Genomic DNA, 21,190 nt, shown 5'->3' on the forward strand with positions numbered 1-21,190 from the left:
GTAACTCAGCCCTTCCAGAGAGCCACAGGCTGCAGCCTGGTAAGGTCTAACCTGGGAGAGAACTGGAACGGCCTGGAACAGACTGCACAGCTCACTTCCATGAGGATGAGTGTAGTAGTTGTGAAGGAGATCAACAAAGGGTGCTCTGGAAAAGTCCCACAGGGAAATGGACCCTCACTGGGAGTTCTGTGTATTGGGTAGAGATATCCTGGGTCAGGAAATGAGAAACCACACAAGCCAGCTTCACACATCACACTGACCGATGTGGAGGATGGGCAGATTAAGAGTTGAGCCTCTTAAATATCTCAGGTCTGAGCTAGCTGGGTTTTTCTTACTCTTTTTCTGGTATGTTGCTCTCAGCCCCTGGTATTTCCTATTAGCCATCTCCCCTCTAGCTCAGTGAGAGCCCCAATCCTCAGCATTTGCTGACACAGACATGATGGACATCACTGAATACTCTTAGCCCCTCATTTAAGTCTCTCTGCAGCACCTTCAAGAGTTTGTTAGGGTTCTTTGGGGAAGCTGTGTCCAGACAGGACAAGCCTGGTCACATCATCTGGAGACCAAGCCCTGCTGACCAAAGTAGAATGACCTGAAAAAGCGACACTACCTGAGGTTCAGGATTTATGGGATCTCCCACAGGACCCCGGGCTCAGTGATACTTTGGCTGGGTCTTCCTCACAGTGCAGATGGCAGTAACCCACCTCCCCCACCACATAACAACAGGGCGGCTCTCAAATCTTTGAACAGCACTGATGCAAACCCTGATGCTTAACCCTTTTAAAAAAAAAAATTCAGAGGCTTTAAAAAGTGCCAGAGAGCACATCAGGCAGCTGGGGACAATGATGGCACATCAGGGTGAACTTTATTTTCACATTACAACTCACTTGGGAGCTTCAAAAAATACAAATCCACAACTTCACTCTTGTCCCTGGTAAGCCCTTCGTGATGTTACCAGCTGCCTCCCCTAAGGTATCCCAACTGTCACCAGTTCCACAGATGACCAGAATAACTCAGGTCATTAGTAAAGGCCCTAAGTGTATCCTGACAGTGGTAAATAGAAGTGTAGACACTCAGTACCTCAATGCCATAGCTGACTAACAGGCAACAAGGGACATCAGTAAATAAAAAGCTTATCCTTTCCAAGCTAGTTCTGCTGTGTGACTTGCAGGCCCAGGCACATCCTATGAAGACAGGTCCCTGTCTGTAAAACAACAAAGGATCACAAGGTCTCATCACCCTGATCCGATAACTTATGGAGTTAGGAACTCAGAGAAAGACTCAGTATACTTAGAAGCCTGGTCCCTAGAACTCACCAACTATCCTCAGCTTGTCTCTAGGACACATGAAAGGTAGCATGGGAGGAGCCCAGAGCCCTGGCTAGCCAGGAGAATACAAGACACTGTGGAGAGAGGGAGGCCCCACTCCACCCTACCAGATAAATTGGGCTTTCCTTTGAGTTTGTTCCTGAGTGTCCCTTCAAAAAGAGTGAGAGTGTATCTAATAGCCATGCCTTTTTCAGAACAATCTCAAGTTCATGGTTGACTTACCACTAGCTCAGAAAGAGTGAAAAAGAGCCAGCATATTTAATGTTACCACTCCAACTATTTGCCAACAGTAACACTGGTATATTTTGTAAATGTACAATACAGAGAGNACAGCCCCACACAACTGGTGCCAGGTCACATGCAGCACAGTCCCCNTTCCTTGTCAGACAGTGTTCTTTAACTGAGGACAGTACGTGGAGCATAAGCAAGGGACTTGGGGCACTGTGAAGCGAGCCGCTCCTCNCCAGCTGGCCCCAGTCAGATACACTATGGTGATCANTTTTTTCTGTGTAGATGACAAGAGAAGATGAGCCATGCTGACAGAGGATGGGGCAGGCGGGTCGAGCCACTGTGAGACAGAAGGCTGACCTCCACATTGCAGGATTTGCTCTCTGCAGAAATACAAAGTGCTCAGTTTGCAGATCTGCTGGTACGTGACCTCGACGATGGCGACATGAAGAGGAGGGAAATGGGTGACCCAAGCAGGCCAGCAGAGTGGTGATGGGCCAGAGGGNTCCTGATCTCTCTTGTGGTTGGGCAGGCCCCGGTGGCTCACAAGGTCCTAGANGCAGCCCACGGTGAGGCGGCAACTCCTTCCAANNTGAAAGGGCCTCCGNGCAGGCAGAGGCCATGGGCAGTCCTCGGNTCCTAGGCTTAGGAGCACAGCACTGGAGGCTGTGGTGGCTGGAAGGGCTGAAACTGTAAAGTATAGCCCGTGGGTGACTCAGGCACAGGAACATGGGCAGCATGTGGCCCCAGGGGAGTGCATGGTGTCACACATGGAAGCGACAAGAACACAGCTGGGGCATGTGGGGCCTGGCAGCTGGACCATGAGAGGCAGTGGGGGCTTCACCTGGNCAGGGCCAAGCACTCATTGGCCAGGTGCAATGATGACACAGGGGTCACGAGCACATGGCTGCATGGAATTACAGTGATTGCTGTTGNCACTCAGAACACAACACGGGACACACACACCGCCCTGGGCCGCCCAGCGCTCACGCCACCCTCCTGCTGGGGCTGGGAACTGGATGAGGGAGTTATGGAAGATGAGTGGTCATTGTGTTGGGGTGGAACCCCTCTGCCATGTGGGCCCTGGGAGGTCTGTGGGGGATGGGGAGCGTGGCTCACCATGTACAGAGGGAAGGAATGTAGAGCATNGGAGATCAAAGTTATGGCAGCCAGTATAAAGTGTCTAGGAATCTGTGGGACTGAGGTCCTGAGACAGCCAGCTCTAGACTGGTTGCCCCAAGNACTAGGGTAGAGTTGACTGCAGTTTGCCTAGTTGCTTACTGGAGATAACAGCAGTTATAATACTGGTTACTTAGAATAGTACTCTGTTAATAAAATAGGGGGCTATACAGANCAGAGTGGGGTATTAGAGAGTCAGGTGCTGTGTTACTTGGCACAGTGAGGCATGAGCATGTAAGGTTTCAGCCAGGCTAGAGAGTCTCTTCGTATGAAAATATGGAAGGATCTGGGTTNGTTCTAGCGGGGGTTTTTTGGTCTACTCACACATGTATCTAGATTGACTTCCTGTCACCAGGTGGCAGTCCTTAGGAGGTNCCTAGTGCTAGCTTTGTGGATGAAATGCTTATCTTTCACACACAAACACTACCTATACAGTATGTATATATATATTTATATATTTATATATTTATATATTTATATTATGTAAAGTTTACTTACGTATTTTCATCACCCTTAGCAGGTCTACTTAGTAGTAGTAGTAGTAGTAGTAGTAGTATTTTGCCCACTGCCAATAACAGAACAATAACACAGCCAGTCTGGGGGTTGNTTCTGCTTTGTCTGACTTTTCTATCCTATGTCTTCTTTGCTAGGATGGGTTTTCAGATGTGTGTAGAGTGAGGGGCTGAGGGCTGACAGGGTGAGAGGCAGTTCCACTTCTCCTTGGTCANCTCCATGTCAAGGCCAATGGTGGCTGAGGTCCAGCCTTGGGCCAAGGGAGGACTGGGTGCCAGGGCTAAGCCAGAGTGGGAGCTCTGCTCCATGGAAGGCAAGCCNACAGGCCCACCCAGGCTATGAGGGCAGAGGGAGTGGCAACAGTGGTGCCCTGGACTGGTCTGAGGCTGGTGCCTGGTAGGCCTCTGTGTGCCTGNTGTGTGGGAGGCGGCTGCCTGGGCTGTCTACACAACTGTGCTGATGCCGCTGGGCTTGGCCTTGCTGCTGGTGGGGGGCGGTGGGGCAGGGGGCTGCCCGTGATGATGCACTGAGTGCCCTGCGTGACCAGGATGAGCTGTGGGCAGAGGCGGGTGGCTGTGTGCATGGGCCCCATATGGGGGATGCCCGCCGTGTGGGCCATGGTGGTACTGGTGGGTGTGCTGCAGGTGGGGGGGTGGGTGGTAGTGGTGGTGGTGGTGATAGGGNGGTGGGTTCTGCACATGGCAGTACTGTGCATGATGCCCATGCAGTGGGCCTTCTGAGGGCCCAGGGTGATGGGCGTGAGGGGGTGCTGGGGGAGGGGCTGAGGGNGGGNGGGCCTGGGGAGGGGGCTTCCCTCTCCTGCTCCCAAACAAAGAACCCAGGAGAGAGGAGGAGTTAGGCACGGGCTGGGGGGGGCGAGATGGGCACTCTCGTGTTGAGGTCGCTCTCCGGCGCATGTGAGGACTGCTAATGATGGAGCCCTAAAAAGGAAATTCATAGAAACCAAAATTAAAAGATCTCAAAGCACACAGGCCAGACCAAGTTTTCCAAACTCAGAAGTCACCCACTGAACTGCTAGGCCCGAGGGTAGGAAGGATGCGGGCTCGGCCTGTGTGTGGGGCAGCTGGGGGCTGGTCCTGATGGAGGTGAGGGGCATCTCCTTTCTGTGAAACAACACAAGGATGCTTCTGCTCATGCTGTGCTGCTGCCAGACTGAGACATCAGCCCACAGGATGGTAGGTAGGTGGGTAGGTAGGTAGGGTGTTGTGAGCATGTAAGGCCAAGGAGTGGCAGTGAGTGTGGAAAAGGAATGAACCTGGTTCCTAGAAAGTTGGAGCCTTAAACTCTCCTGGGACCTCTGCCCATGTGGGGGTCCAGAGGTATCTGGGGAAGGTGGTATCAGACAGGTAGGACCCTATAACTTATCCTTGGGGGTGGAGAGTGGCCTAGGACTTTCCTCACAGCTGCCTGTTACAAACCCAGGAGGAGTAAAAGGTCTGTAGGCCGAGTCAGGGTGTGGGCAGCAGGAAGCAATGGGGGGAATGAATGAGAGCTCATGAAATCCACATTGACTCTTCCTTTCTCTCAGAAACTCCTCCTGCAAACTAGCTAAGTGATTCCATTGTGTCCTGACCCCAAACACACAGCCAGTAAAACTCCAGGAAGGAAGCAATGGATGGCGGAGCACAGGGACAGGCGAGTGGGGCTAATACATCCAACAGTGAGAGCTGAGGATGAGTGAGGGGCGGGTGGTGCTTGCGCCCGGGGCAGGACCTGAAAGCCAAGACGTTCATCATGCTCAGGGAACACAGGGAATAGGGGTTAAGTGGAATGAGAACACAAAATCCACACCCTCCCTCTCCCCAACCCTTGGGTCAGAACAAGCAGTGAGAGGCATGGATGCTTCTAGGCAGAGAAGCTGCATGCAGGGCGGAGGCAGGCAGGGCGGGAGGGCCAAGTCTGTGTCTCTGCAGGAAGGGGAGGGAAGAGCAAAAAAAGACAACATAGAAACCAAGGGTGGGTGACACAGGATGGCCAGCTGGACCGGGTGCTTCCTACTTACTTCCACATTGCTCTCTAGCGATCCCGCACTGCTGCGACGCCCTCGCTTCCCTGCCCAGAACATGCAATACCAGAGGTTAGACACGCACACCAGGCCTGGTGCCACTGCCACCTGCTGCTGCCACTGCCCAGAGCTGGGGCTGGCCCATGTGTCTGCCAGGTACGGGGCTCGAATGGGCTCAGTGGGGAGGCTGGCAGCAGTGCAGTGAGGAGTTTTAAAAACAATGGCGTGAACGAACACTTGGCAAAAGGGAGAAAATGTTTTTAAAACTAGGTCCAACTTTATAATGCTTATCCTGAACTGTGGTTTGGGGGGAAGGGATCTGAGGTGGGGATGTGTGTGCCACCACCTCAAACTTCTGCCTGCTCACCTGACTCAGTGCAGCCAGCCTCAGATGGGGTCTGGGGGTACAGCTTCTACAACAGCACAAGGCCCCATGATCCCCAGTGGATTTCATATATGTGTGTGTATATATATATATATGCATATCCACATGCATGTTCACATATATATATTCCCCTCCTTGCTGTTTGGGACAGAGCAGTTGGTCAAGGGGAAACTGAGCTTTGGGCCCCTTGTCCTCTGGGGCTGTGGTTTGGTTTGTGCAGTGCCCTGGTTCCTGAGTCTAGCTCCCCTTACCCAGAATACTGCAATGCATTCTAAGTCCAAAAGTGTCTACAAGGACAAGCAACTGTAGGTATTCATCAAAGTATGCTGTTTATGTCAAAGGGAAGTTGGGTAGCTCACTCATGCCTCAGTGGTCCCTTCAGAAGCCTCGCCTTGACTTCTTGCATGAGTGCAGAGGCATGGCGCTGTGTTCCCTTCTGGATCTCCCATAAGCTTCTGTGGGTGCAGCACTGGCTCTGAGTTGAGCATCATGCTGTAGGCGTCAGAGGGAAGCATCATGGCAGAGACAGGGCACAAAAGTGTTGGAGGGCACTGGAAGATGATGAGGCTGCTGTATGCCTTTCAGGGGGCCATGGCCTATCATAAGGGCCCTGAAAGCTGCTGCTCCTAAAAGGAGACTGGACTGCATGAAAGTATCAGGTGGAGACAACTATGGGTCTCTCAGCCTTGCCATGGCCACTGAGAGGACCCGTAGTGACAAGCAGATGTGGAGGAGATGTGGAGGAGGAGATCTAGTTCCTTCTTTGCCTGCTGTCCCCAAGTCCCAGATTCATGGGAGAATCTGAGTCAGAAGGAAAGCACTGCACCATGTAGACGTCAGCTGCTGGGCTTCCCAGAGAGATGGCCCCTTCCTTTGGTGAGAAGAAAGGTTGCTTCCCCATTTGCAGATTCAAGAGTTCCCAGTGAGGTCCACAGACAAGCAAAGTAGACTTTGAGCTGCAAAGGATACACTCACTACTGCTTAGGCTCTTGGCCTCAGTTTCCCCATCTGTGATACTGGTATTTCCTGCCTCCAAACTGCTCTTGGGAGGCCAGGACAGTGTTGTGCCACACTGACATGATGAGTGTCCCCTCTCTGCTGTCATTTTTTCAAACAAGTTCTCAAACCCCTCATGCTTGGGGCTCTCCAGAAAAGTCCGGATGGCTTATATCCTGCAGCCCAAACTGGAGCAGAGAGAAGTGGTACTGCCCAGTGGGAGCTGTAGTTTCTTCAATTTCGTCTTTTCCACATCTCAGCTCTTTCCACAATCAATCACAGAGCTGGGTGTTCACCGCTGCACCTCACACTCCTGTTCAAACATTCAGGCCAATGAGAGCAAGGCATGCTGGGTGCATAGGCTCACCCCCTGGTCTGCATGGTTCATCTGAAAGGGTCTCATGTTCCTCAAAGACTTGGTTGCATTCAGAGATAGGTTGAGCTCTCCTTGCATTCTGGCCCTCAAACCTCACTCACTATTGAGGACAATGCATTGAGTTGTCATGGTAGCTTGGGAAACCAAGAACAAAGACTGCCTGTTCATGGATGGTAGCAGAGTAATGGCATAGGCTTCTGATGCTGACTCAAGAACCCATGCTGCCCACAGTCTCTATGGCTGAACATCGTGCAGCAGGAGGTAAGATAGCTGTTCAGTGCCACCAGTTCTCATAGATGGACTGTCCTGGTACAGGATATGAAGCCTCTGGAATTCCAGGAATGACCTCTCTGTGGGAACTTGGTGCTTGTCAATAGCTGGGTAGGTCAAGCTGGGCACAGCTACTACAGTGTCTGCTATGACAGGCTCTGGCTCTTGTGGCCAAGGGAAGAGGACAGGCCTAGAGCTGGGTCTCTTTCCCTCTCCCAAAGGGAGGTGTCTAAGGATGAACTTGCCTGTGAGCCATCCCAGGTTCTTGCTGAGTTCAGGCCTTGTCCATCGGCTACTGCAGATCAGAAGTAGCTGCTCTCAGGGTACCCTGCCTGACAAACGCCTGCATCTTCATGATAGTGCACCTGACCGTCATCACCTCAGACTTTGCACAGTGGCAGCTGTGGAGAGTGAGGACGATTTGGCTGCCTGTTGGGGCCCCATTGCCCAGGTCAAGCACCCTGCCTCTCCAGGTGCCCTGCCAACGTCTTCCAGGGAAAGCTGCTGCTTCACTGGGCATCACAGGTGGTCTTGGTCTGGCCTCAGATGCCTGAGATTCCCCTCTGAGTTTTTTTGCCCCTGGGATCTTTGCCTCTGTATTTCAGAGAGCAGCAGCATCAAGGAGCTCCATCCTTGCAGGGATGCAACCAGGGCATCCCTGAGCCTGTTGCCCTGGGTCTCAGTCACAGCAGGACCACTGCACAGACTCAAACCACCCCAGGGCCCAAGCAGTCGAGTGACATGGCTGGGTTGAACAGGCCACTGGGAAGCTAGTGGTTCTCAACCAGGAGTCATATGACACCTGGCACTTCTGGAGATGCAACAGGTTGTCACAACTGGGCAAGTGCTGCTGGCCTCAGTGAACCCAGGCACAGTGCAACAGCAGGCAGTTATCTGCCCGAGAGTGTCTCCAGTGTCCAGGTTGAGAAGCCCTCGCTTAAACCCTCATGCTGGTGGTGAGTGTCAGATTCTCACTATGAAAAAAAAAAAAATGACAAAAGCAAAGAAAACTCAAAAAAGGAGAAAACAATTCCTGAGAAATGAGAAAGCAGTATGAGGCAGAGCTGTGGTGGGAGGGCAGGCAGGGAGTGCTGGGCAGGCCCAGGTCACACTGTTCCGTGCACACTGACTGGCTGGACACTTGTGGTAGTTAAGGGGCTGCTGCTCTGACAGCGACTGTCTCCTCTTCAAGGCTGACGAGACACTGAAAGCAGCTTCCCTAGCCTCATAGTAGTCTACCTATAAGAAACCCAGGAGGCTTTAAACCACAGAAGCAAGGAAACATCACTGATGGTGAACAGCTTCTATCACGGTTATCCCCACACCCTGGAGCTCTACACCTACTGCAGCAGTGGCTTTGGGCTAACAGAGGCCTGGAATTCTCAGGAATGGAGCTCTATAGGAAGCAAAACCAAGACAGTGAGTGGCAAAGGGGGTTCCCAGCAGCTCAGTAGGCTTCAATCCATTTCATTCATTAGCATAGAACACACAGCAGCAGAGAGCACTTGGGATGCACCAGCCTGACGCTCTTAGCCTTTAGAGCAGTTGGTACAGGGGAAAGCAATAAGGACCCTGGGAGAAGTAGGGAAGTGGGGTGCCATCCCTGGCTGTCTTGCACAGACTGTCCTGTGGACACTTCTGTGTTCTGCTACCATCCTGGAGTACTCGTGGACTTCAGAGAGCATTGTGTCCACGCCTGAGCAGCCCTTTCCAGCACCATGACTGCCTGTATGCCAGGCCTCAGTCCTGCATGCACCAGCTGGGAGGGTGCGTCTCAGTCCAGCTCTTACCCGCTTCTGAGAGGTCTCTCAGTGAGCTGCTGAGGGCGCTGCGCTTGAGGCCCTCGCCACTGGCATAGCTGTCATCCAGGCAAGCCCTGCTCAGTGTCNCGTTGCCTGACTCCTTTTTGAGGCTGGAGCACTGTGACATGCTGGGCCGCACAACACCTTTCTGCTTTTCGAGCTCCGCTGCAACAGAGCAAGAGGAACAGCAGTGAGAGGCAGTGGCCACTGTCCTGGGCCCTAGTTCCTGGAAAGAGGGAGGAACATTCCTGGGAAAGCTGGGGCATGAGGGCATCCTGGACAGTGCCTGGGGACCAGGCTGCCTGTGATGATGAAGATTAACATTTAGGGCTCAGGAAGGCTGCAGGTTTGGCCTGGATGGGGAGGAAGAGTGGACCACCCCCATCTACAGAGGAAGAGGTGGGGACAGTGTAGAGACCTAGAGCCAGGATCCTAGCAGAAAGGACGAGGATAAGGATTGAATGGAATAAGCCAACTCCACAGTGACAGAAACAAGGGCCAGGCGAAGACAAGCAGTGTGCTAAGGGGAAGGATGGCTTCCCAAGCCCTTGGTAGGGGTGGGGGTGGGATGGGAGAGACAAAGACCTGGATAGCCCATTGCTGGGCTCGAGGAACTCTGGTACTAATCACTTCTGAATATTGTCATTGCCACGAGACAGGAAGGTTCCCTGGGAAGACCTCTTGGGACTTATGTGCTATGGAATGCTTCTGTGTGTCTTGCTTGGGACTTACACTCTATTCGGTGTTTCTCCATCTCCTGCACTTCAGCGACAGACTCCCGCAGGTCGTCAGTGAACTTCTTCCGGTCCTGAGGATTGGGAGCGTTGAAGTTTATTAGCACTTTGATNTCTGCTCCAGGGACAGCAGATGTCAGCCGGATGCCATTGGGATAGTCTGCAGGGGAGGAGAGGAAGGGCCGTGGAGTCAGCAGTCATTATATGGTCCACTGGCCAGAGAGCAAGTGTGGTGTGCACTGGGATGGGCCCTGAAGTAGGCTCTGCAGAGGCAAAGCCATAAGCATAGCCTCTGAATGACATGGGCAACAGCCTAGCTTGAAGCCTGTGACCATTGCACTAAGTCCTGGAGGACATTGGTATCCCCAACTTAAAGGATAGACAGTGCTGTGCCCAGATTACAGAGCAGGGGTTAGTCCCAGGGTAATGAACTCTCAGCTTCTGCATGTCATCGGACTATTAACTGAATGCTTCTCTTGGACATGTCACAGATACACCCACTTCTGCCAGATAAAACCCTGGTCCTTAGCAAGATACCACTCTATTTGTCTAGTCTGAGAGGGAAGGAGTGTGTTCCCAGAAGAAGGCTTGCATCCCAGCTGAAGGTGACAGGGCCGAGGAAAGAAACATTCCCTGTCACACCCGACAGGTCCTAGGGACTCACACTGGTTCTCGAAGAGCAGGACCTGCATGCCGTAGAGGGNGAAGGACTGCCGGAAGCTGTACGTCACCGAGTTCTTCTTCTTCTGGAAGATCTTGGTGACCTAGGGCAGCAGATGTGAAGCTGAGCTGCAGTGTTAGTATGGAAACTAAGGTCTCCATGCCATCTTGGCTGGTACCAAAGCCCAAAACTGGGGATGGGCACCTAAGGCAGGGTGGTGCTAGCCTCAGAGGTCAGGGCTTGCTCTTTCAGGGACTGCTCCTAAGAGCAAAACTGTTGTCTTCAGGCTAGCAGATAGCTGGAAAGCCATTACATGTGAGAGGCTCTCTGCACAAGAGCTGGGGTAATTTGTTCAAGGCTTTGAACCTTCGTGTCTGAATAAGTTCTCTGCCCTTCAAAGCAGGCACTGTTACCAAAGAGACAAGATGCCAGCCAGTGGGGTAATTGTACTGGCTACCTTATGACATGATGACACACTAGAGTCATCTGAGAAGTACCTGAACTGAGAAAACCTATTAGAGTGGCATGTCTCTATTGGTAGGCAAGTCAATGGGGGCATTTTCTTGATCAACGTGGGTGGTGCCACCCCTGGGCAGGTGGTCCTAGGTTGTATAAGAAATGGAACTGAGATGTCAGTAAGCAGCATTTCTCCACGGTCTCTGCTTTGTTTTGGTGCCTGCCCTGACTCCCCTTCATGATGGACATAAGCTAAGCTAAACCCTTTCCTCATCAAGTTGCTTTTAATCATGGTGTTTTTCATAGCAACAGAAAGGGGGGAGGGAGCAGGGCACTTTCCTACCAGCTTGGAAGTGTGTAACCTGTTGAGCAGGGCAGAGTCCTACACTGCCAAGTGGCAGTGATACACACTTGGGAATGGCACACATAGGTTCCCCTAAAGTCTTATGAGTTCTATGAGGCAGCAGAGTGGAGCCAGATATAGAGTCCTACAATATAGAGCACTCTGGAGTCAGGGCCCCTGGCTGTTGACATGGGGCAAGGAACACCCCCATTCATGGCTATGAGTTAGAGTCTCTCAAAATCAGACTCTGAGACAGTGTCCTTGCTCAGGCATGGGCATAAGGACATCTGGGACTCCCAACCCCCTCTCCCAACACCACATACCACCAGGAGGTCATTGAACAGGAAGATCTCTCGCTGGTGCAGTCCCAGCTTCTGGGGTTTGTTGGGGTCAGGAACTTCAAAAAGCCGGCAGTAGCAGACTAGCCGTCGATGGGGAAGAGACAGCACCTGTGCAGGGAAAGATACCAGACTATGGTCACCTGACCCCAGGGGCACTGAGATTCTTAGACTCTGCTCTCTGGGCAGGACTTAGGTTACATTTGCCATGCTCCCTTCCCATGTGTTCAGCTGGCTCCCTAACATGTCACAGAGAACTCAGTGTCAGAGAGGAAGCCCTGTGGTCTGACTGCCCCCCAAAATACCTTTATTTATCAGCCCTCATTCTGCAATCTTCCCAGAGTCCTCCCTGGATGAGAAAACTGAGGCACACAGAATTTAGAGTAGCTGCAGAACACTACAGAGCCTTGCTCTGATTTGAATCCCAGGGACATTCACTCAAACCCTACTCCTCTGGTGCCTTTTGATGCTTCCAGATAGCCTGAGCTACTCTGGGGATCTGGCCAGGGCCTTGTCCTGTGTTTTGCATACATGCTGCTACAAATATTGCCACTGGTTTACAGGAGGCCACCACAACTGCACCATAGCCAATCTACCACCCTCCAGACCACACTATAAGCCAATATTCTGTGGCAGAGTGCGCAAGCCATTAGGAAGGCCCAGCTCTGCTGTGGAAGTCCTGGCTCTGAGTCAGGTGTGTGTGTGTGTGTGTGTGTGTGTGTGTGTGTTGCCCTGAGAGGGCTGAGGCCAAGTAGCTGGGCATACTGGAGACTGCCAGGCATGTGCCCGGTTACATACTTTGGGACATGGGTAGCCAGACATGAGGTGGTTGGCACAGTAGAGGTATGAAGTGTGAGGGACAGGGACAGAGCTAGGGCAGAGCAAGGGATAATGGAGAGGTGTGGAGGAGGCAGGAAAGTCCTTAGTGACTACACAAATGTCCTCTCAGGCACACTGTCTAGGTCTGGGGTCAGCAGGGTACCCACAGGAAGAGCCAGGACTCCATCTGCTTAGCTTGCCACCATCACTTTCCTTGTATGGCTAAGATCTCAGGACCCACAAAGGTGTGAGGCTGGGTAACTATGAAATTGAGATTAGGCTCTCTCTGGAAATGAACTTGGACTCTGTAGCAGCCTGGGCATGGCAGAAGAACTGCAGGGTACTCACACAGCCAAGACCATGATGCAGGGATCCAATCTATAAGAAAAAACAATACACAAGAAGTAAACTGATATTCCCAAAGGTGGCTCCCCAACCCTCCACATCTGCTTTTTCTCTTCATCCACCAGGGTGCCCAGGAGTACTGCCCCACAGAGGTCCTGGTTTGCTGTGGTCTCTTGGGAGGATCTAAGGGTATCCCTAGGGCAGGGTTGAGCAGACAACAGACTACATGCCACTGTGGCCCATTAGTCACTTGAGGGCCTAATGTTCTCAGGTAAGCAGCAGCTGCAAGAGGAACTGCTTAGAAAAGCTCCAGCCCAGGCTGGGAGGGCCCTTCCAGTGGTGGCAGAGCTGACCCAGGACTACACTGAGGGATAGAGGATGAGGCCCACTGCGTACCGGCTTCTTGCCCACGATGAGCTTCTCAACCTTCTGCACCTGGGACACGTGGTCCTCGTTGGTCTTCAGTTCTCGCTTACGGATCCGCTCATAGATCCCAATTAGCGTCTCCCGGGGAATGTCTTCACCGTCATCCACACCTGGTCAAGGGACAGTGATCAGACATGAGAGTGGCTGGGGTTTGGGCAGCTTTGGCTCCATGCAGCCTTGTCCCCCAGGCAGACCTTAGATTCATATGTTTCTATCTGGAACCAGGAGACAAACATCTTCCTGGTTTTCATCAGAGCCACAGCCCTTCCTTCCAGGGCCCCAGCTATGGGTTTCCTTAAGTCCTCCTGCCAGAACCAGCAGGTCACAGAACAGGGCAGTGCCACATTCTATAAGCCATGTCCACAGGCATACGTAAATATATGTCAAAAATGAAGCAAAGGCCTGTGACATGGCCACAATGGTCCCAACTCCACAGGTGAGGCTAGAGAAGTGTGGTTCTCAACCTTTCTAATGATGTGATCTTTTAATACAGTTCCGCATATTGTGGTGACCCCCCCAACCGTAAATTTATTTTGTTGCTACTTCATAACCAATTGTGCTACTGTTGTGAATTATAACGTAAATACTGGACATGCAGGATATCTGACATGTGACCCCTTCAGGAGTTGTGACTGACAGGTTGAGAACCACTGGCGTAGGTTTTACATAGGCTATGCAAGCTGAAGTGTGAGCCAGGCTCTGAGGCACTTGGAGCTGAGCCCTGTTTATGTCCCTTCCCAGCTCACACCTATAGGTAAGTGATCCAGTTTCCTGTGTTTGGTGTCCTTTGTATAGCAGGTCACCAAGAGCATCAGTGATACTTGGGCTTGTCATAGAGAAACAAGAGAGACTCATGGGATATCTAAGCAACCTCCACAGAGCTGTGGTGATCTGTGGCGTTGCCATCCCATGGCAGAGGCCTAGGCCAGCTGTAACTGGACCACTATAACCACAAGCACATACACCACCTTTTTTACTACACTGAAAATGTTGGGGGGAACAAAAACCCATGGGAGAGCAGGTTCCCTGTAGCAAACTTAGCCCCTCAGCCGACACAGGACCGGGACTGTGAGGACTCCTAGGCCATCCCACCAGAACCATCACTGCTAACACTCCTCTCCACTGCTTTTGAGGAGCTTGTCCATGGGAAGATGAGACACACGCCAGCCTATGGTGGCATTATTGCTTCCCTCTCAAAGGCCAAGAGACCCAGGATCCACTCAGACATCTTACTGTGTGCCCCACAAACCAGGCCCACCGAGGTACAGTGTGATGAGAGAAGACTTTCTACAGATGGCCTGGCAGAGCAGCTGCAGCAGAGGCTCTAGGAACTGAGCCCAAGACCTTCATGGAGGAGGTGTAGCTTGGTGAGACACTGGAGAACTTTCACTTTCTATTTTTCAAAGATAGACTATAGCTGGCAAGATGGCTCAGAAGATAAAATGTGTTCATTTGATCCCTGAGACCCATAGTAGGAGAAGAGAACAGACTCCCCCAAAATTATCCTCTGTCTCTTGGCTTCAGGACTGGGAGCTCGTTTCCTCCTATAGCCTTTAAATGCTTATACATATGTCCACACAAATACATAAGATGTAATTTAAAGACTAACACAAACATAGACAGCTTTGAAAGCAGTTTTACACTTAAGGAAATTTAGCAAAAGACAGGGAGGTCCCTAGAGCTCCCTATACCCAGCTTTCCTGGCAATATCCCCAGAAACATGCTTTTTAATGGCCATGACCTTTACTAAGTCCTGGTTTACACAGTAGCTCAGTTTTGGTGTCTGGCTTCCCACAGTCTTGGACAAGTGTGTATAAATACCATTACACAGTTCTAGAGTGATGACTCGGCAGTTAAAACTTGCTGCTCTTCCAGAGGATCTGGGTTTGGCTTCCAGTGCCCACAGGGCAGCTCACAACTATAGATAGCTTCAGCTTCAGGGGCTCCAAGGTCCTCTTCTGTTGTCCATAGGCACCAGGCACACACATGGTGCATAAATACATATTCAGGAAACACACACAGTAAAGATAGAGGCTGGAGATATGGCATAGAGGTTGAGAGCACCGATTGCTCTTCCAGAGGACCTAGGTTCAGTTCCCAGCACCTACATGGTGGCTCACAACTGTCTGTAACTCAATGCATGTGGTGCACAGATATATGTACAGGCAAAACAGCAATATACATAAAAATGAATATATATTTAAAACAACAAACAAAAACCCCTGAAATTAGACCATCACACAGAATTAGGCCATTACCTCTATCCTTCTTTCCCAAACCCTGTTCAGCCAACTTCTCTAGTCTTTCTCAGAAGCTACCTAGGTAGGCTGGCAGGTAGCCTTCTACACTGGTTGCTTTCTCTGAACATGTGATCCACGTCTCCCCTAGATCCACAGCTGGTTTCTGTGTGCTGACCAGCAACCCTCTGTGTAGATGTGCCTGCATTCACCCTTTCATGGCTCCTTGCCCCTGCTTGGTGTAGTTATGAGTAAAGAAGCTCTAAGGTTGAGCTGGGGTGATGGCTCAGCAGTTGAGAGCCCTTGCTGCTCTTGCAGAGGACTTGGGTTGGATTCCCAGCACTCACATGGTGGTTCACAATCAGCTGTAACTCCAGTTCGAGGGAAATCTGACATTTGATACCCCTCATCTGACCTCTGTGGGCATCAAGCACACATGAGGCAGGTGCGCACACACAGACACATACATACATGCAAAACATTAATATATATGAAATAAATCTAAAACTATGTTGCATGGTGACCAAGGAAGGTGTTTAGTGCCTGTGTAAGTGAGATGGATGCACTATATAACTTTCTTCTTCTGGTGATATATATATATAAAACGCTCATCTAAAAGTGGAAAATCTGAAAGTTTTAGCTAAAGGGAAAGACTGCAAGCTGCTAGTAAAGTCCCCTTTGAGACATACATACATGCATACATACATATTCATCCATCCCCGGGGTCTTCCTGCTACTGGTACTGTTGGGTAATCTGAGCAATGTGCTGAGGAAACATGTGCTGTGGGGGCTTCCTCCTTCAGAAAGCCCCTGCCAGTCTCTTGCTGTGACCCTGGGGCCATCCCTTCCTCTAAGCCTCAGTCTCCCTCTGGTCCCCCTCTGAAGCACAGGGCACATAGAACCAAAGGCACACAAATTTCTGGCTGGAAGAAAATAGACTAGAGCTGATGGAGAGCAACCTCCCAGGGATTGGGGTGCTCAGACCTGCCCTGTCTAGTGGGATTACAACAGTGGCCTCACTCTAAACAGCAGGTCCACTGTTTTGGGAGGTAGAGGGTGGAGAGAGAGGGAGAGCCTTAAGCACTGCCTTGAAGGTAGCCTGACCCTCCTAGAGCCTTCTTCCTCTAGGAAAATCAATTCTGGCTTTTCTACCAAGGGTCACATGGGATTCTGTGAGGACAAAAATTGGTCTAGCAAGAGAGGCTAGGGCAGACAAGGCAGCCACTAGCACCCTGGCTTCTGCCTCACAACTTCGACCTCAGGAGGGTGCCCCCTGAACTTCTGCTTTCTGTCTCCCTCCTGGTAGCACAACTCCTTAGGAATCTCAAGCTTCCTTGGTCAACATGCGGCTCAGGGCCTCACGCAGTGAGGACTCTGGCCCTGGTCCACTCAGCACTCTTCTCTCCTTCTGTAAGACCTGCAGGAGCCATTTAATATGTATGGAGTGAGCTAGGGCCACTTCTCAGGGAACGTTCGGCTATGCCTAGCCTTCCTGCTACAGTAGTCCTGCCAGCAGAGGATGAGTAAGGACATTGTAAAAGCATACAGGAACTGGAAAGCATTACCCAGGGGTATCCTCCTACACAGGAGGACAAATAACAGAGCCACAGTTGGCACTCAATAATCTGATAGAGTGTAGACCGGCTCTGCTCCTGAGGTAATACATACACTGTAGCTCTCATCTGCAGCCAAAGGCAGCACTTATCCACGGAGACTCAACATCCCTGCTTCCTGGATAGTGCATGGGGGTTCTGACCACTACCTCCATAATCAAATACCAGGCAGATGGGAATGGCACAGGGGGCTCCCTTTCAAAATCTATCCATTAGGTAAACATCCACAAAAGGCAGGTCCTCTGTGCCTTTGGAGCAAGCAGACACCGTCTTCCCTGAGGTGGGGGGCACGTGTGGAACCAGCTGCACTTCACTCTGTTGACATGTGTAGTGCTGGGCTCCCTGGAGGGCCCTCTGTGTCAGGCCCACCAGAACCCAGATCTCAGGTACATGTGTCACCTCTCAGTGTGTCTAGGTCCTCAGGGCAGAGGGAAGCAGGACTAGGCAGCAGCGTGTCCTGCTCCTGGCTCACCTCGGAGGTTCTTGACAAAGTCCTCCAGCTTCATTTTGCGCTCTGGCTTGACATTGGGGCTGTACATGTCTGAGTTGAGCAGGATGATGGCGAAGGCCAGGATGAAAATGGTGTCTGGGTTCCGGAACTGTCGCACCACCCCTGGGTTGCAGACACAGTACCGCTGGCTGGGAGGACAGAGAGCTGATCAGGGATCACCTGCGATGTCTGCTAGTCAACACTAACCTTTGGCCCTGCTACAGCCCATCCCACCCTCATCCCAGTGAGATGGCTGGCTGCCCAGAACAGACCTCCCAGCACAGCTCCCTGAGATCCAGTTCACTCATGGGAGGGCAGATATAGGAGGGAAAGCTTCAAGGCTATGCCTCTCATTATCTTGCCTGGAATGGGGATGTCCCAGTAGGCTATCTAGAACCACAGGGAAGGAGCTAGCTTCCCTTCACCATGGCTTCAGTGCCTGCCTGAGTCCTCTGCCTTCACCAGCTGACCAAATGTTCCACTCACTTGCTGTCTCACTGGCCACCACAGCCAACCTTCTGACAGCCTCTCTACTGGAAACCTCATGGAAAGGCAAGGGTAGAGCAGATGATAACATCTGTATGCAGCATAGCTGCAATTCAGCCTTCTTTAACCAGGCCCAGTTGAGTGCTGGTCCTTTCAGGAAGCCACCCTGGAGTGGTCCACCTTCCGTGTCCTCACTCCTCCCAACCCCACTGCTACAGTTGGGTAAGCAGTGGACAGGAGTCTATACTCAGCCTCAAACATGGAGGCCCCAACATGGCAGGTCTACACACTGTCCCAAAGGGAATGACTATAACTTCACTGTCATATCAAGTATGGGATAAGTGGGACCCTCCATCCTTCCACCTCTCTCTAAGGGAGGCACAGAGAAGTAATCTGTGTAAAGTCACACAGCAGGTAGACTGGGTGAATAGCCCAGGTCACACGGCTTTATAGCTTGTGTGATGGGGTAACCAGGAGACACTGTAAGGCCAGGAATGGGAAACTGCCTCCAGAAAGCCAGTGAACCTTGAGACAGTGAGCAAAATGCTAGCAGTGGAGACATTAGTTTCCTCATCTGAAAAATCAGAATAAGGTCTGACCTTCCAAAGTACAACTGCCAGCAGTCAGGGGTCCAGCCCTGGGACACAGGGAGTCAATTATGCATGGATGCCTATCCTGCTGTGGCCCTGGACCCCTGAATGCCATGAGGAGCATGCCCCTCCACTGATGTGGTATATCCCATGTTACCTCACACATGGCCTGACCTGAATGCCTCGATGAGCCGTTCCACTTTCTGAGCCTCCCCTTGGACTCGGATGTGTGCCTGGAACTTCCGGAGAGCTTCGTCTAGCTCCATGGCAGAGAAGTCCATCTCGTCCACAACACAGCTGGAATAGAGATGGGTAGCCTGTGAGAGCAGCCAGGCCCATGGAGGTGGCACATCCAGTTTTATCACATGATGGGGATTGCATCTCAAAGAGCCAAGGGTCCTTGAATCTACTGTGACAGACTGCCTGCCTCAGGGAAGCCTGCCCCTCAGATCCCCAGGCTTCTGAGGCATCTAGAGACCCAAAAGTTGTAGGAGGCCTATGCTGTGTGCATGTAAGCCATTCTCTACTGAGGAGCTCAAAGGTGGGGCTATTCTCCAATAGAGAGACCAGCACTGTAGTTCATATATCCCATGGGTACACAGTGGATGGCCCATGAAGAGAGCCCTCAGGTACCTGACCAGGATGTGTGCCCAGGCAGCAGACTTACTCTCATGTGGAGGGAACATGATTGGCAGGGGCCTCTCAAGAGCCACCTTGGAGACTAAGCTACCCTAGTGTGAAGGAGCAGGGAAGGAAGGGAGACAGGCACCTTTAATTCTGTGATGAGGCTGAGTAGAGAAGATGGGTTCTGGGAAGCATTTCCCAGAATGGTTTGGTGACCACATCACCTCTGAAAGTAGCTGTAGCTGCAAAGCTAGAGTGGACTATGGCAGTATCATTAGACTAGAACTTGTCTCCACTCCTGGGCCCATTCAGGGGCCCAACAAGAGCAGCAGACAGACAGAATCTGAGCAATTCAGCTGCCCTCCAGAAGGCTAGGAGGTGGGCTGGGGTGGGGGGTGACTACTTCCTGAGGCCAGTGCTATTTTCTAATGGGAGGAGAACAATGCAAGGATTTCCTGAGAGCAGAAATACAGTAGGTGGGGGGTGGGTAGTGGGGCCTACAATGCTGTGGCAATGAATCTGCTTTCCCTGCAGCTTGCAGTGCTGGCTAGTGAGAGGAAGGGGAAGAAACACATGAGGGCCATCGGGGAGGTCTGATGCACACCCTTGGCTAAGAAGCGTCAACCTTCTGCTGCTGCCTGCTCTATGCCGGCCAGCCTCCACCAAAGCTTTAGTCCTTTGTGTCTGGTCATGTCTATGTGCACATATGAAAATACAAGAAGGGTTTCTGCATGAGTGCATGTGTGAGTGTATTTGCACCCAGGCCCATACCCTAAGACCTGTGTCCTGTTTGAAAAGGACAGCATGGCCACCCCTTACATGGAGAGGTTGGGGCAGTAGTCCTTGCCTAGCTACCTGAGACCACAGTACAGGACACCCACCACAAAACACCAAAACTGGTGACTCTTTTCCATCTCTGCTCCCTAGCTGCTATTGTCCTCAACAGAGCACAGGGCTCAGCACATGGCAGGGGCGACCATGTGCACCCTCCCCAGTACTGACTTCTCCCCTGAGCTCAGCAACTCCACATTTCTGCCAGTTGTGAAATCCTGCAGAACCAGGACTGGGTACAATCCTAGCAGAGGTAGCTAGCAGGTCACCTGCTCTGAGCTCCTACCATTATCCATCTACATATGTCAGGGAAGAGATACTGGGGAGAAACTTGGGGAGACTGTAAGCCCTGGGCAGTACCACTCACAACAGAAGCAGCTAGAAGACAGGCCCAGGAGCCTTCCTCTCTGCAGTGCTTCCCATAGCCCAGTGTCCCACCCTCCAGCTTTCAGGGATGTTGGAGTGTGGTTGACTGTTCTTCACCAGGGAGATGGGGTTACGGGTTAGGCATGGGTAAGGGCTACTTGTCTATGCTGGATGAACAGTTGTCAGGTTAAGGTGGCCACACAGATGTGGGTTACCTGAAGGTCATATGTGATAGCAAGAGGCTCTGGGGATGGTGGTGGATGGAGGGATTGTGAGAGGGCAGTGGAATTTATATTAGACCCAGCTGGAATGTGTACCTGGCAGGATAGAGAAATATGGATTGGCATGGGGTGTTGTTTGGGGCAAATAAGTCTGGATGGCAGCCAAGGGTGCAGTTGGGGTGTGTGTGTCTGTTTACACAGCTCTCTATACTCCTGGACTTCCCAACTTCAGACTCACCAACTGTGGGCCCAAAATAGTTAGAAAAAAAACTAATTTTGTCCATGGTGAACACACAACTTGCTTCTGCCATTACTCACTAAACCTCACAGTATACAACTGTCCAGAGAGGATTGACATCATATGGGGATGATCAGTAACTCTGTTTGACAAATGGGCATTTTAGGATGTGCCCTGAGCATATTGGGGTTTTGGTCTCTGCAGGACCCATCCCAGGAAAGCAAGAGGTAACTTTATGTCCCAACAAGCAGCATGCCTGACACTGTACA

General features: G+C 51.6%; 1 protein-coding gene across 10 annotated transcripts in view; it reads right to left on the reverse strand.

Moving 5' to 3' along the window:
- Positions 1-1,607: 1,607 nt before the first annotated feature.
- Positions 1,608-21,190, reverse strand: part of Iqsec1 (IQ motif and Sec7 domain 1) — a 329,946-nt gene continuing 310,363 nt past the window's right edge. For 5 of the 10 annotated variants that reach the window (XM_029535248.1, XM_029535250.1, XM_029535249.1 and 2 more), the window contains 10 exons: positions 18,816-18,938; positions 17,548-17,714; positions 13,196-13,335; positions 12,803-12,832; positions 11,621-11,746; positions 10,502-10,601; positions 9,836-9,997; positions 9,092-9,268; positions 5,272-5,321; positions 3,289-4,189 (listed from right to left, as the gene is read on the reverse strand). In XM_029535248.1, coding sequence (XP_029391108.1) covers positions 3,692-4,189; positions 5,272-5,321; positions 9,092-9,268; positions 9,836-9,997; positions 10,502-10,601; positions 11,621-11,746; positions 12,803-12,832; positions 13,196-13,335; positions 17,548-17,714; positions 18,816-18,938 — 1,573 coding nt within the window. In that variant the 3' untranslated portion in view covers positions 3,289-3,691. Of the gene's footprint in view, positions 4,190-5,271; positions 5,322-9,091; positions 9,269-9,835; positions 9,998-10,501; positions 10,602-11,620; positions 11,747-12,802; positions 12,833-13,195; positions 13,336-17,547; positions 17,715-18,815; positions 18,939-21,190 lie in introns of all 10 variants that reach the window. The other 5 variants (XM_029535251.1, XM_029535254.1, XM_021191778.2 and 2 more) reach the window with 3 other exon arrangements.

The sequence above is a fragment of the Mus pahari genome, chromosome 2 (genome assembly GCF_900095145.1).
Source record: "Mus pahari chromosome 2, PAHARI_EIJ_v1.1, whole genome shotgun sequence".
NCBI classification, from domain to species: domain Eukaryota; kingdom Metazoa; phylum Chordata; class Mammalia; order Rodentia; family Muridae; genus Mus; species Mus pahari.